The 16,234-nt window shown below is 39.8% G+C and overlaps 1 protein-coding gene across 1 annotated transcript in view; it reads left to right on the forward strand.

Annotated features, from left to right (window-relative positions):
• CLTC (clathrin heavy chain) overlaps positions 1-16,234 on the forward strand; it is a 46,178-nt gene that overhangs the window by 23,040 nt on the left and 6,904 nt on the right. Inside the window, exons 9-30 of the mRNA XM_053454647.1 lie at positions 697-849; positions 1,323-1,445; positions 1,529-1,666; positions 1,867-2,031; positions 2,321-2,501; positions 3,628-3,791; positions 5,361-5,486; positions 5,799-5,941; positions 6,343-6,577; positions 6,832-6,954; positions 7,387-7,532; positions 7,729-7,912; positions 7,997-8,189; positions 8,358-8,515; positions 10,865-11,029; positions 11,114-11,221; positions 11,418-11,585; positions 11,721-11,870; positions 12,228-12,359; positions 12,491-12,601; positions 12,709-12,879; positions 14,381-14,602. Of these exons, the coding sequence (XP_053310622.1) occupies positions 697-849; positions 1,323-1,445; positions 1,529-1,666; positions 1,867-2,031; positions 2,321-2,501; positions 3,628-3,791; positions 5,361-5,486; positions 5,799-5,941; positions 6,343-6,577; positions 6,832-6,954; positions 7,387-7,532; positions 7,729-7,912; positions 7,997-8,189; positions 8,358-8,515; positions 10,865-11,029; positions 11,114-11,221; positions 11,418-11,585; positions 11,721-11,870; positions 12,228-12,359; positions 12,491-12,601; positions 12,709-12,879; positions 14,381-14,602 (3,459 nt within the window). The remainder of the gene's footprint in view (positions 1-696; positions 850-1,322; positions 1,446-1,528; positions 1,667-1,866; positions 2,032-2,320; positions 2,502-3,627; positions 3,792-5,360; positions 5,487-5,798; positions 5,942-6,342; positions 6,578-6,831; positions 6,955-7,386; positions 7,533-7,728; positions 7,913-7,996; positions 8,190-8,357; positions 8,516-10,864; positions 11,030-11,113; positions 11,222-11,417; positions 11,586-11,720; positions 11,871-12,227; positions 12,360-12,490; positions 12,602-12,708; positions 12,880-14,380; positions 14,603-16,234) is intronic.

Consider the following 16,234-nt stretch of genomic DNA (forward strand, 5'->3'; position numbering starts at 1 on the left):
GGACCCAAAAGCGCCTCGTACACACACAGTAACATAATTAGACACACTAACACACACACATACTTACACACTAGCGTACCTACACACAGTATCATACTAATATACACACAGTAACATACTTACACATCCTTACTTTCACACACACAGACTGACATACTGCACAATATTTACAGACACGCGCTTACCCTTGGCTCAGGAGGGGAAGGCTGGTGCTAGTGCTTCTGACCCCCCAAGCACTGGGTGCTTCCATGTGGCCAAGTTTGGGGGGGCCTCCCCGCTCTCTCATGTGAGAGCAGGGCAGCTGGAGCCCCCCTACTTGGTTGGGCCTGGTACACATGGTGGCCTGCTATCTAACACATCAACCCAGAATCACTGAAAGCATTCTAGAGACTCGGTAGCATGCTTTGTAGAAATGTGCACTCATTTATGCAGATGTCACAAACATCCAACCTTTCAAACAAGTTCATTTTTAATTCAGTCGATTCAGCATTTTGAAATCAGACGTTTTTTTGTGCTAACATAGAGGTTAGTTGACAAACTGCCCAATAGAGATTTTTGGATATGTTTGTCTTTGTTTTAGAAATGTTGTTGCAGAGTGAAAATGCACAGGGCTTACCCATATCTTAGTATTTTAATGATGTATTAATCATTGGTATTTAATTATATGCTAACAAATGTTGTGCTGTGTACAAATAGCTGGAGTGTTCAGAAGAACTGGGAGATCTTGTGAAATCTGTGGACCCTACCTTAGCCCTGAGTGTCTATTTGAGGGCTAATGTTCCAAACAAGGTTATTCAGTGCTTTGCAGAGACTGGACAGGTTCAGAAGATTGTTCTGTATGCTAAAAAGGTAAATTCGCCCACATCATTTTCAATTCCGTGATATGCTAAGGGGAACATTTTGTGTGCTTGTGAGCCCTTTATTTTCCTTATTTCTATTAGAAAATAAATAAAAATGTGGTTGAAAATGCATTTGTTTGTAAGTAAAACACCAACCTATTCTGTCTCTAGGAAACACTTCTCTGAATGGACCACAATAGCTAATTTTACTAGAATATGGAATGTTTAATTTAACTTTTTATATATATAAAAATTTTATTATATGGAATAGTTATGAAGGTTATGTGTGTGTGTATATATCTTACGCTGTGCCACGGACTTTAATTTGATTTCTCTAACCCTTAGAAAGCATTGATCCAAACATCCAAAATATCAACGTTCTCCTGAAATATATAAATAATATTTTACTAGGTTTATTATGCTAGCAAGTTCATAGTCTCCAAAGTTGAATTTGTTACGTAATTTGCTTTGTTTTATCTGCAGGTTGGTTATACTCCAGACTGGATTTTCCTTCTGAGAAATGTCATGAGAATTAACCCTGACCAAGGACAGCAGTTTGCTCAAATGTTGGTCCAGGATGAAGAGCCGCTTGCTGATATCACCCAAGTAAGCCATAGTACTAAATGACCATAGAGGAATTGTACAGAATTAAAAAAAAAATTCCTAAATATTCTTTATTTTCTCTTCAGATTGTGGATGTGTTTATGGAATACAATCTTATCCAGCAGTGTACTGCTTTCTTGCTGGATGCTTTGAAAAACAATCGTCCAACAGAGGGCCCACTGCAGACTCGTCTGCTTGAGATGAACCTAATGCATGCTCCTCAGGTAGGATTCTCTATGGACTGTACAACTCTCCTACCATGCAATGTTAAAAAGAAATGATTTCATCAGTCTCTAATCATTCAATCAAGGAAATATGTTAACATATGTTTACACCACACATTATTGGTGGTTTTTTTATTTAGTTGATGTTCTCTGAATATTTGCATGTTTTACACTCGATCATATGTTTTTTTTGTGTGTAGGTTGCAGATGCTATTTTGGGCAACCAAATGTTTACTCATTATGACCGCGCTCACATCGCCCAGCTCTGCGAGAAAGCAGGCCTCCTTCAGAGAGCTCTGGAGCACTTCACTGATTTATATGATATCAAGCGGGCAGTAGTCCACACTCATCTTCTCAATCCAGAGGTGAGACTAAATCACAGGTTATTCTGGGGTTAGTGTGGGTTGGTGCAGCAGATGGTGTTATTAAAATGTGGATTGGTCTGCTTTAAAGGCAAAATGTGATTTGAGTTGTAGTAGGAGATTTAAGTAGATTATCTGCAAACCTAGCCAATTTAAAGGCTAGATAATTCCTTCTGACTGCTTATTTCCGCCTGTAACTAAAGACATTTTAAAAATGTTTTCTGTTTCATATATTTATTTGGGAGCTGACACCATAGTCCATTAACTCATGATTAACCCAATTGTATTGCAGTGGCTTGTGAATTATTTTGGCTCGCTATCCGTTGAGGACTCTCTTGAATGCTTACGAGCAATGCTTTCTGCAAACATCAGGCAGAACCTTCAGATATGTGTACAGGTCGCTTCCAAGTACCACGAACAGCTCTCCACTCAGTCCCTCATTGAACTTTTTGAATCTTTCAAAAGCTTTGAAGGTAAGTTAACCACCTGACTAGTGATGGAAAGGAAACTATATATATATATGTTTTTCTTTTAAATCTTGCTCAGAGAAATAACGGGTTTTGGTGAAAATCAGTATTCTACTTGATATTTTTTTACCACCAGATTTCATTAGCAGCTCTGTTTAGATCATCTGTACTTTTTAGGTGTAAAAAATCATGCATAACCTGGTTTGCTCCAAAATATATATTTTAATTTTATTTTTTGTTAACTTTATTTTATAAAAGTGAAAAATGATGTTGGTACCAAACTTGTAATTTAGCCAACCTAAGTATGCTTTTCTTTTTTTTTTTTCTTGCCTGGCAACTGTGTGAATGCGAGTATTTGATTAGTGGTAGCGTAGGTAAAATTGCATTTAGTAGACGTGTAAATGGGCCAAAAGGGATTCAGGTGAAGTTTCTGGCCCATTTGTTTTTGCGCATTTGCTGCCACTCTCTCCCACGCTCGCTATCCGTTTCCCTACCTTCTCTGACGATCACTTCCACATCTTCTTCATCTTTTCCCTTGTCTTCTCTCTCTCCTCTACTTTATGATCAATCTTCAATCCTTAATCTTCTTTCTTCGTCCTTATCTCTGCCGACATAGCCCGGGCGGCAAATCTGCTAAAATGGTGACACTGTTGTGACGCCCTCTCAGAATTTCTAGTAGGAAGAAGACGTCACCAAATGCGCAGACTGAGGCTAATTATGGTTTCGCTTGCGGTGACGTCATCTCTCTGATCCTCCAATTGACGGGAGAGGACTGTCATTTTGCCCTCATATGAACTGAGGCAATATGGCGGCTCTTGTGGTGCCGTCATCTCCCCGATCCTCCAAACGGGGGAGAGGACATCACCAAAGACATGAACTGAGGGCAAATACATCACCATATCGCCATCTTTTCGGGGCTCTGTACGAATTGCAGAAATTACCAGCATTCGGTAAATTTATAATTTGTACATATCCGAATGCACGATTCTAACATTTAGTAGTAACCGAGGCCATTTATGTATTTGTGCATGGAAGGAGTTCTGCTTGCATAGTTCACTTTTACTATTACCTGTGGTGGTAATATATGAGATGAAATCCTTTCATCTGAGAAACGATGTGATTATATTTTCAGGGCTATTCTACTTTCTTGGATCAATCGTCAACTTTAGCCAGGATCCTGATGTCCATTTCAAATACATCCAGGCCGCTTGCAAAACTGGGCAAATCAAGGAGGTGGAGAGAATTTGCAGAGAAAGCAACTGTTACGACCCAGAGAGGGTGAAGAATTTCCTGAAGGTAATGACGTGTATCTGGTCTGATATGCATGGAGAGAACAGATTTCTAGCTCCTGTCCTCATTGGTAACATACAGTTCAAGGTTTCGGGATTTCCTTATGAAACTTAACGTTTTGCCTCTGGGTTAAGGAGGCTTGAGTGACTAATTAACCTGCTTGTGCTGACATGCGGAGATCTTGGAAACCTGAACTATTCTGGATCCATGGGCATTAGGGATAAAGCCATCGATCTAGAACATAGTTAATATTTGGCCCTTTCTGTCTTGTTGTACTTTGCTTTTGTTTTAGAGTTGCGCTGTATACATTTCCAAAGCTCCTAAGTTGTTCCCCAACAGAATCAGGTCAGCCTAGATATAAACAATTGTATAAGTACCTACAGATTTTTATTTTGTATTTTATCTGAAAGCAAGTCATACGATTGCAATTATTTAGTGATTTGGAGCCAGATCAGCAAATCTGGAAGTCAGCTTGATGTTTTTTGGGAGCCATAAAGAGGCACACCAAAGAGATAAATATAAAGAGATCGATATAAAATGACATATGACAATGGTTATATGAGCTAGGCATTTATAATGTATACGTTTTCACCAGCTAGGAAAGTGTAAGATTTAGCCGCTATGAACTGCCTACAGTGACCAAACTCGTATTACGCCCCCAAATATATATAATCACTTGCTGCTTTTTTATATTTATTTGCCTTGATTAACACAGATACAATGGCCATAATAAAGTTACACTAGCTATAAAAGGGTGTTGCAGATGAGCTGACCACTTATTTCATTTCTGATATAAATATAGACAGAGGCTGGTGATTTTCACAAGTTTGCCTTCTGGTGCCAAAATTGAAAAACCAACAAATTTGTAAAAAATTTATAATTTTTTGTTTAAATACTTCCAGTTGGGTAAGCTGGTAATTTCCACTTTGTGTGTGGTCAACTTTCTGCTTACATTGCCTAGTGATGGGCCAGATGGTTTACATACCTCCCTTACATACACTACATTACAATAAAAGTCTAGAGGCAAAATAATCACATTCTTTACAGGCAAGTAACACATACACAAGTGTGTTCTATAGAGAGAGTATATTAACATGCTCTTTAAATGCATATAAACAATTTCCTGATGGCAGTTGTTATTTTTTGTGCTTTTCCATTTGTCTGTGGAATGAGCAGGACATGTACAAGGTAAATCTCTAGCGTAGGATCCCCACCTGCTTTCTTATATTTCCAGTGTAATTGTATTTTGTAAGATTTCATGTCCGAAAGAAATCCCCATAAAGTGCAGTATTTAGTTATCCATTGTTTTTTCTTAGTGTGCTAAATGTTGACAAAATATAAACTTTCGTGCAGTGTCCCATAAGTAATTTCGGGCACAAGACTTTTGGCATTTGAATAAGGTGACACCATTGTGCCCTCCCTTGAGCATCTTGGCCTGTCTTGCAAACGAACCAGGCGCATGATGTTTGTATATTTATTTCTATTTTTGTGTCTAATTTGTAACCGTTATAGAAGCTGCTTTTGGGTTTGCCTGTTGCGTTGATGCTCACCAAATTTTCTCCATGCTTTTTACAGGAAGCTAAGCTAACAGACCAACTGCCTTTGATAATTGTTTGTGACCGTTTTGACTTTGTCCATGATCTTGTGCTGTATCTGTACAGAAACAACTTACAGAAGTACATCGAGATTTATGTACAAAAGGTGGGTGTCACTTTATACCATGAATCATTTACAAATGCATTTACTTTAGCTGTAAAGATTATAACTTCAAAAAGCACAGTCCACGTGAAGAAAATGTGGTCCCTGATGTGTATTAAAAGTGATGTGTATTAAAATCTAAATTATATTTGTCTATAATAATACAATACACCTTATAGAGGTTAATAATTCATTGATCTCAAATTAACTGGGGTATTATTTACCAAATGGATGACCATTTTCTTTAATAAGAGCTATAAAGTAGCAGTGTTCAGTATGCTCAGCGGTCATTTTTCCAACGTATTTTTGTAATAGGTGAATCCGAGTCGTTTGCCAGTTGTTATTGGAGGCTTACTCGATGTGGACTGCTCTGAAGATGTTATCAAAAACCTTATCCTTGTTGTTAGAGGTCAATTCTCCACTGATGAGCTGGTTGCTGAAGTCGAGAAAAGAAATAGGTATTTGTGTTATAAATAGCTTTTATTCAGTGGTTTTTTTTTTGTTTGTTTTTTTATACATTCTTAGCCTTACTTTACAATGTGGTTAGTGTGGTTAAACTGGGAGCCAAACTAGTGGACATATCTTTTAATGGTTTAGTACTCCTTAGCCTGGGTGTCTTGATTCATACAATTCATTTGCATTAACACATGCATGTAAGCAATCTGGAAGGCATTTCGATGTAGAAAATAATTACTTTCAGTACAAGGAGGCAGGTTGGTTATCTGGCAGAAGTCTCGTGAGTTTTAATTTTCCATGACTATGTTCCTGATTGTCGCCTGGTCTCATGGTGTCCAGATGATCAAATACAACTTTTCCTCTTAATGTGGCTGCTCATTTTGTACCCATTCATCCCTACCAGGTTGAAACTGCTGCTGCCATGGCTGGAATCTCGAATCCATGAGGGATGTGAGGAGCCTGCCACTCATAACGCATTAGCTAAAATCTACATCGACAGCAACAATAATCCCGAACGATTTCTTCGCGAGAACCCATACTATGACAGCAGAGTGGTTGGAAAATATTGTGAGAAGAGAGACCCACATCTGGCATGTGTGGCATATGAACGTGGCCAATGTGATCTGGAGCTAATAAATGTATGTATTTAATATAATAGCCTTTATGTCATGTATTAATCAATGCCCCATTATCTCTTATCTTGTTTTCCCAGATAAACAGTACCATTATGTTGGTTTGTGGCATCTTATAATTAGGTGTTCATAAATGCAATGAGAACACATGATTTATTATTTGTAATTATCAATTATTACTCTATTATTGCTTATACATTTAATATCAATACCTTTTTGGGAGATTAATAGTGTTTGTTTTCATTATCCGTTTTTAATAGGTTTGCAATGAAAATTCTCTCTTCAAAAGCTTGTCACGATACCTCGTACGTCGCAAGGATCCTGAATTGTGGGCTAGTGTCTTGTTGGAAAGCAATCCATACAGGAGGCCTCTGATAGATCAGGTAATGCTTGAGGTGTCTTTTTATGTATTCTAAAACATCGCAATGTGAAAAAATAAACCAAAAAACTAAGCAATTGTGCAGGGAATTGCAAGGACATATTAGTAACTTTGGATTGTTTGAATACTTGTCCATGGCTGCCAATCTGGTCTTATTCCCACAAAGGTGTAGTTGGTCGTTAGCACAAAAGCTTAAAATAACTTATTCATTGAATCGGTGTGGCTTGAAATATTAAGATTTTAATTAGTGTGAATTAACCGCTTCTTTGCTCGGTGTTGTGCTCAAAACTGGAGTTTTTTTTTTCAGCATTTTTAACCATTTCCTCAACCATAATTCTCCTTTTGAATTTTTCCTTTTTAATGTCCCTGGACATTAGCTTTTGGAGCAGTGAGTTACGGATAAGGCCAGGTCTAATGATATACTCTTTTTGTGCAGGTTGTACAAACGGCATTGTCTGAAACCCAGGACCCAGAAGAAGTGTCTGTAACGGTAAAAGCATTTATGACGGCAGACCTTCCCAATGAGCTCATTGAGCTTCTAGAGAAGATTGTTTTGGACAATTCTGTCTTCAGTGAGCACAGGTAAAAAGCAATGGGGACATATGGGAACTTTACAATGCACATGGCCTGGGGAATGGCTAATAAACATTGCACCATTGCTTTTGCAATTACTGAGCCTGCAGTATCATAGCCCAACAATACACAACATTAAGATATAGCTACCTAGTCTACGTTTCTGTGTATACACTTTATTGTATAATAACTTTTTCCTCAACAGAAATCTGCAGAATCTCTTGATCTTGACTGCAATTAAAGCTGACCGCACCAGAGTCATGGAGTACATCAACCGCCTGGATAACTATGATGCCCCGGATATTGCAAACATCGCCATCAGTAACGAGCTCTACGAGGAGGCATTTGCCATATTTAGGAAATTTGATGTCAACACCTCAGCTGTACAGGTAATTGACACAATAGTGCTTAGTTAAAACAATATATAATTGGCTTTATCGTGATAAATTTAAAAATATATATATAACTTCAAGGTTTTGATTGAGCATATCGGGAATTTGGATCGTGCCTATGAGTTTGCTGAGCGCTGCAATGAACCAGCTGTTTGGAGCCAGCTCGCTAAAGCCCAGTTGCAGAAGGGCATGGTGAAGGAAGCCATTGATTCTTACATTAAAGCAGATGATCCATCTTCTTACATGGAAGTTGTACAGGCCGCCAATGCCAGTGGTAAGTGTTTTATTTTGTTTTATAGGCTCGGTCACTGTAGGTGATAGCTTTCTTTAATCAGCCTTGGATGAGTACGCTGTCGGTTACAAATCTTGTATTTGCATTATTGAATGTGCTGCGTGTAGCTTTGGCTCTCATGTTCTGTTTCGGTTGGGGTTTCTTCTTCAGGGAACTGGGAAGAGTTGGTTAAGTACCTGCAGATGGCAAGAAAGAAGGCACGAGAATCGTATGTAGAAACAGAGCTTATCTTCGCTCTTGCCAAAACCAACCGTCTCACAGAACTTGAGGAGTTCATAAACGGACCAAACAATGCTCACATTCAACAAGTAGGTAGTGGGCCATGGAATATATGGTGTTTAACATTGATGTATTCTTTTTTTATTATTATTATTGCGTTCTACTCCAACATTGCGTACAACAGACACATCATCAATGTAGATTTAGAGCACATTACTGTGCAGTTCAGCATGTTTTCCTTTTTCTATTGTATTCCTAAGATTTATCATTGTTGCTGCTATTATAGACAACATAAATCAACCAAAAAAAAAAATGGATAAATGCATGAGGATAGTTAAGCAACCAAGTTCCAGGGTTGTGCTACTTATCCACTAGCTTGTCTAAATATATATATAAACCATGTAAATGTACGTTCCTCAATTGGACAGCTTAAAAAGCTCTGAACCATGATCTGTCAAGCTGTGGCCACTGCACTACCTTCCACATCCACCTTTAACAACCATTTACATAAATCTGAGGACAGACGTTATGCCCACGTGCCATTGAAGCCCCACCTGGTATCCTTGCCCTTGGTGTGCACAGGGACTTTTTTTAGTGATGGAAACTCTGGAAATGTTATTCAAAGTGACGATCAAGAGTTAAATTGTATTGTAGAGCATTCATTCCATGTGTTGATCACTGTTAGGGATGTTTGAGATGCAAAACCAATTTATTGTCAATTCTGACGCTATTAATTATTGTAGGACCACATCCGCCATATTAGCCTCAACTGATACCCTACATTTTTTTTTATCTTCAAAATACATCAAAATAGATCTTGATTGGTTATCATATGTGAATTACTGGCTTATGGACTTAACACATACAATAATGCAACAGGTGAAACACATTACATTGCATAAACATCTTAGATTTATCATAATACCGTATTTGCTCGATTATAAGACGACCCCCCAAATCGTAATATTAATTTAGGAAAAAAAAGAAAAAGCCCGAATATAAGACGACCCTATAGGAAAAAAGTTTTACCAGTAAATGTTAATTCATTTAAACACTTTTTTTAATAAAAGCTATGCTTGAGAAAAATATTTTGGTTTTATTTCCTTCTATTTTCAAACCTGCCCCCCAGTTATGCACATCTGCCCCAGAAGTGCCTTATACCCCCTATATGCCACTGTGCCCCATGATATGCCTTTTAACCCTCTAAATGTCACAGTGCCCCATGATATGCCTTTTAACCCTATATGCCACTGTGCCCCATGATATGCCTTTTAACCCTATATGCCACTCTGGCACTTAGAGGGTTAAAAGGCATATTATGGGGAAGAGTGGCATATAGGGAGGTTTAAGGCATTTCAGGAGGCAGAGTGGCATTAAAGGGGTTAAAAGGCATTTCACAGAGCACGCTGCCTCCAGAAATGCCTTACATCCCCCCATTTAACACTCCCTCCTCCAAACTTACCGGTGCTTCTGAGTTGGGGGGGGGGCGCATAACACAGGAGGGTCCAGGTCCCCTGCATCTAAGTTGGGTCGGGGGTTAACACAGGAAGATCCAGGTCCCCTGCATCTGGGTCCCCAGTGCTTAGTCCGGGAAGCGTGTAGAGCTCTACGCGATTGTATCGCGTAGAGCTCTACACGCAGCCCGGACTAAGCACCGGGGACTCAGAAGCACCGGTAAGTTGGGGGGGGGGGGGTTAACACAGGAGGATCCAGGTCCTCTGCATCGCTGCGGGGGATCTGGATCTTAGTCTCATAATCAGACCTATTTGAGGTCTGATTATAAGACGACCCTGATTATAAAACGAGGGGTATTTTTCAGAGCATTTGCTCTGGAAAAAACCTCGTCTTATAATCGAGCAAATACGGTATTATAAACTGCAGTCTGACTGTCATATGTAATAATAATATACTACTTCCCAAAGCAGGGATAAGATTCTTCTATGAAGGTTATTAGATCAACTAAATAAAATAGCAAAACAATTATGTAAAAAATTTTGGGAGCTCAAAACTTGTCTAAACATAAACTTTTAAAGGCAATGGTTATTGCCATAATCTCTGCCTACTGATTGAAATCCTCCCATCACAATTATGGATTTTAATTAGGAACTTTATAGCATATTGCCACAAACTTATTTTTTCATTATTTACTGCTAAGAGACACTCTGGCCTAAGAAATCATTTAAAAAAAATATAGTAAAGTGGCAACCTGTAAAATTCACATTTGTTGAGAAGTAGTTTCTATTCCCTAAAATTTCTCATACTACTAAAACTAACCATATACTAGATCAGAAATACATGTTTTCCAACCTAAACTATCTGATGCCGTGCGTTCTGAGCGTTCTAAAGATATTCTTCAGCATGGAATAATTGTCCTATTTGGTGACTTCATCAAAAGAGGAGAGGGTCAGTTAAGGATTTTTTTTTTTTTAATAATGCAGGTTGGTGACCGCTGCTACGATGAAAAAATGTATGATGCTGCTAAGCTCCTCTATAACAACGTCTCCAACTTTGGTCGTTTGGCATCCACGCTGGTTCACCTGGGAGAGTACCAAGCTGCTGTGGATGGGGCCCGCAAGGCAAACAGCACTCGTACCTGGAAAGAGGTGAGGCGCTGGTTCTCTTAGCATTTTTACTTTTCTACTCCCTAAGATCTTAGAGTTCTTGAACGTATGTTTTTATATCTTTAGGTTTGCTTCGCTTGTGTTGATGGCAAAGAATTCCGTCTGGCTCAGATGTGCGGCCTTCACATTGTTGTACATGCAGATGAACTGGAGGAACTAATAAATTATTACCAGGTAAGCAGAAGTACAACGATCAAATTATTATTACTACTACATTATTATTATGTCTTGCTTGACTCATTGTACTACATTGACACCTTTCATTGCTACTTACATTGTTATAGTTCTTTAATGTGATTACATCTTATTATTTTTTTTCTCTACCCCATTTACTCTATTTCTAAGGTTGAAATATTTTTTCCCTCCCCAGGATCGTGGGTACTTTGAAGAACTTATCACCATGCTGGAGGCAGCCCTGGGCCTGGAGCGTGCACATATGGGCATGTTCACAGAGCTAGCAATTCTGTATTCCAAATTCAAGCCACAAAAAATGAGGGAGCACTTGGAACTGTTCTGGTCGAGAGTCAATATTCCTAAGGTAATATGTGATACTGTGTAGATATATCAGTAGCTATGAGTGACCACCAACAGGTTGAATTTATAACACTTGTCAGTAGATACTATTAAAATGTATGGCTAAATTATCTGAAAATGCTTGTGTGTTATTCTGTAGGTGCTGAGAGCGGCTGAACAAGCTCATCTATGGGCAGAGTTGGTGTTCCTTTACGACAAATACGAAGAATACGATAATGCCATTATCACGATGATGAGTCACCCCACAGATGCATGGAAAGAAGGGCAATTTAAAGACATCATAACAAAGGTAAATGACATGGTTTATCACGTTGTCTGAAACGGGTTCTTCTATTGTGTATATATCACATTTGACAACTACCTGGTTCTAGATGTGAACAGGTGACCTCATGCATAGCAAGCAGTTATTCTTCTCTTGTCACACATCATACCTTGTCTAAATTTGCATCTCTAGTTTTGTTACACATAGAAGTTTACATCTATTATTCGTTAAGGGACTCTACAGTTACACTCCACTCTACACTAAATCATAGAATTGAACAAAAACTGCATCTTGGCTTGCTTCCTATGCGTCTGCGCGATTGAAAATAATCTTGGCAAGCAACTTCACATATTCACCGTTTTCAATGTTTTTTCCCCGTTATAGGTGGCCAATGTTGAGCTGTATTACAGAGCAATCCAATTTTATTTGGAGTTCAAGCCACTGTTGTTGAACGATCTCCTAATGGTATTGTCTCCAAGGTTAGACCATACCCGTGCAGTCAACTACTTCAGCAAGGTAACTAATAGTACTGTGTATTTCCAGTCCTCCAACACAAGCAGCCTTTTCTAAATAGATTTCACAGTCTGAATAATATGTTTCATGCCTGCAAGACAATGACTAACAGACTACTTTTTCTTGCGGTGTAGGTGAAGCAGCTACCACTGGTTAAACCATATCTGCGTTCTGTTCAGAATCATAACAATAAGTCTGTCAACGAGGCTCTAAACAACCTATTCATTACTGAAGAAGATTACCAGGTACCTCTTGCGCAAGAGAGTTATAAGACATGTTGTGGAATTTTTTTTATTTTATTTACTAGTAAAGGGGTTCTGTTGAAAATGGTTGACTCGTTCTGTTTTTACAGGCGCTTCGCACATCAATAGATGCGTACGACAACTTTGATAATATTTCTCTGGCTCAACGCTTGGAGAAACACGAGCTGATTGAGTTTCGGCGAATTGCTGCTTACCTCTTCAAAGGCAATAACCGCTGGAAACAGAGTGTGGAGCTTTGCAAGAAGGACAGACTTTACAAGGTACTTGACGTTTATTTAGGTTATAATAAAGCCAAGGTCATATTGGGGGGGGTGGACCTTTAAGAGGAAAGATTAACTGTGAAGTTGTGTTTAATGTTCTGTTTTGTGCAAAACTTCAGTTCTTTGCGCCATACACCACCCTAGACAAAACAGAAACCAAAAACTTTAATCTCAAATTGGCAAACCATAAATTACACAAAATTATCAAAAAAAGACAGCTGCCAGCTACAGGACTTCCGTTTTGAGAAGCATGATTGGCACGGGTGTAACTTGTTGTATAAAACTGAGATATTTACTTTTAGTTCTAATCTAGAAATTGTTGAATTGAGGGGAGACAAAAGGTGACGCCTGTGCATGTTGCTTTGAGTTGAAACCATCGTCTTTTAAGCACCTTTTGAACTTCATTTAACCGTTCCACAAAGCCCCCTTTTTCCCCGTAGAAACAGTATTGCTGTATTTTCATATACCGTATTGGCTCGGATATAGGCCGCCCCCGTATATAGGCCGCACCCTAAAAGTTTGGTGCTTTTTTAAAGAAAAAGTTTTTTTCTTTAAAAAACATGCTGCCACTCTGTCCTCTCCCCCCTCCCCGAGATATGCTGCCACTCTGTCCTCCCCCTCCGAGATATGCTGCCACTGTCCTCCCTCCCCGAGATATGCTGCCACTCTGTCCTCTCCCCCTCCCCGAGATATGCTGCCACTCTGCCCCCCCCCTCGAGATATGCTGCCACTCTGTCCTCTCCCCCTCCCCGAGATATGCTGCCACTCTGTCCTCTCCCCCTCCCCGAGATATGCTGCCACTCTGTCCTCTCCCCCTCCCCGAGATATGCTGCCACTCTGTCCTCCCCCCCTCCCCGAGATATGCTGCCACACTGTCCTCCCCCCCGACTTACCAGAGCAGACTTCCGGGTGTCTTACGGGGCCGGAGGGGGACATCTATGCACATCGTGTATACAACTCCCGGTGCCGGCACTCAGCGGAAGTGCCGGCACCGGAAGTTGTATACGCGTATTGCGTAGATGTCTTCCGCCGGCCCTGCAAGACACCCGGGAGTCTGCCCTGGTAAGTCCGGGGGGGTTAGAATGCATCGTGCGCACGTTCACCGGCAACAGCGCATCGCCGCTGCCGGTGAACGTCCGTGCGATGCGCTTAGACAACTTCACGTGCCGGTACTCCCCCCGTGGAAAGTGCCGGCAGGGGAGGCTGTCTGAGCGTATCGGGGAGTAGGATGCAGGTCCCCTGCACCGCTGCGGGGGATCTGTATCCTAACCCCGCTGGCTGCCCGGCGCCCGGGACTGCATGTCCCGGGCGTCGGGCGCTAGACCCCGAATATAGGCCGCACCCCCACTTTCAAGACTTAAAGTAGGGGGAAAAAGTGCGGCCTATATTCGGGCCAATACGGTATATTAAAATATGTAACATTTGAACCTTTACCGGTCAATGGTTGATGACTGGTGCTACGTTTATGCATGTATAGTGACGCAGAATGCTTCTATCTCAGGATGCTATGCAGTATGCCTCCGAATCCAAAGATACAGAGCTGGCCGAGGAACTTCTACAATGGTTTTTGTTGGAAGATAAAAAAGAATGCTTTGCCGCGTGTCTCTTCACATGCTATGACCTGCTGAGGCCAGATGTGGTGATGGAAACGGCTTGGAGGCACAACATTATGGATTTTGCCATGCCCTACTTCATCCAGGTCATGAGAGAGTACTTAAGCAAGGTAAGATAATAAAAAAAGAACTGGTTATTTCTGTCAACTGGTACTTCTGTTTGAGACATCACATATCAGATCTCTGCGTCTGTACTTGAGATAAAGTATGTGCCATCTCCAGTTCCAATTAATGGCAGCGACCTTAAAACTTTGTTTTGTGTTTCTCACTGAAAGGGCAGAGATTTAAGTGTTGAAACAAACGCCATGCCTGTCCCTGCTCATGGCCTGCATCATGTTCATTGTAAATCTGGCACGGTCATCTTTTTTTAACCCTTGTTTTCTGTACCAGAAATGTCTGATTTAAGCCATACACATTCTGTATGTTTTAAGAAATAGTTAATTCCCTAACCAATTGCTTATATGACATTGCGGGAGGGACCTAATTCAGAAATTAGATAAGCACTCTTGATATTAAACAGTACATTTTTGGTGAAATGTTTGCTTTGCAATACCTGTAATCTAATTTTGGCTTTCTAGATAATTTCCACATCATTCATTCATTATGCATGAGCCGTAAACCTCAATACCCACCGCCTTTTCTAAATATTAAATGGTCAGCAATTTGCGTAACTTTATGTTGATGTTTTTACGCCACCAAACAGTAGTGTGTCGTTTGCAAACAGTACACACCCTACGTGATTCATTCAACGCTATTATAAATCTGTTCTATTTCCATAAACGACATTAAAGTCACCCGCAGTGGAATAGTGTGATGACGGTGGATCTGTACCTTTTTGCCTTTATCCATGTTTGGTTTTTGTTTTTTGCGCTAGTGCTGTCACCTATCTTGGTATCCAGTGCATTAATATTTCTGTACAATACAAAACATACAGTATATATATGTAGGGTTAACTCATTAATTCTGTGCAGGTTTTTACTGTACTATTAGAACAATGTCTTTTCTGCTCATTCTGCATTTAGTTCCACTGGCTGTTGAAAATGTTAAACTGTCATAAGAAATCTACATTTCTTTGGCAGTAAAATTTTTGTTTTCTTCTCGCCCCTTCATGTAATAGCTTCATATAATGATTTTGATGTAGGCTGTATGCATTAAATCCGTCATAACCTTTTATTCTAAAGATACACAACAGTGTTCTGTAGTCTAAAGCTAAATATGGTGACTGTATTCCCATTACTATACACGCTACTGCTGGCTAGTTATGCCCTTTTGGACCAACAGTCTGTCACAGTCTATAAATGTCAGCTCCCATCGGTCCTGTAGGATAACCCTCATTAAAGGGCTAAACACCAGCAGTCATCACACACATTATCTGTCCGTACGCAGTCATTGGATTACTTTTCTTTAATATTCCACGTGTTTTTTTAAGTTATTGTACCCGGGTACCTTCACAGTGCAATTTGTGCAGCATTGTCAGGTTGTGCGTGACCAGGGCTTGTTGAAGATTGAAACCAGGCTTGTGCATCTTGTTCTTTTTTTCCCCCCATCATCATGTATATTTTGATTTTATATCTTTCCTAACTGCTTTTTTTCCTTTTGCTTATTCTTTCTTTTTATGCTCAATGTAAAATTTGATTTTCTAAGCTGCACCCTCTGAATTCCTTTTCAGGTTGATGCAATAAAGGAAAAGGTGAAAGTTGATTCTTGTTTTCCATCTTTAAACCTGGAAGACTAAGTCTAAA

This window comes from Spea bombifrons, chromosome 2 (genome assembly GCF_027358695.1).
Source record: "Spea bombifrons isolate aSpeBom1 chromosome 2, aSpeBom1.2.pri, whole genome shotgun sequence".
In the NCBI taxonomy this organism is placed as follows: domain Eukaryota; kingdom Metazoa; phylum Chordata; class Amphibia; order Anura; family Pelobatidae; genus Spea; species Spea bombifrons.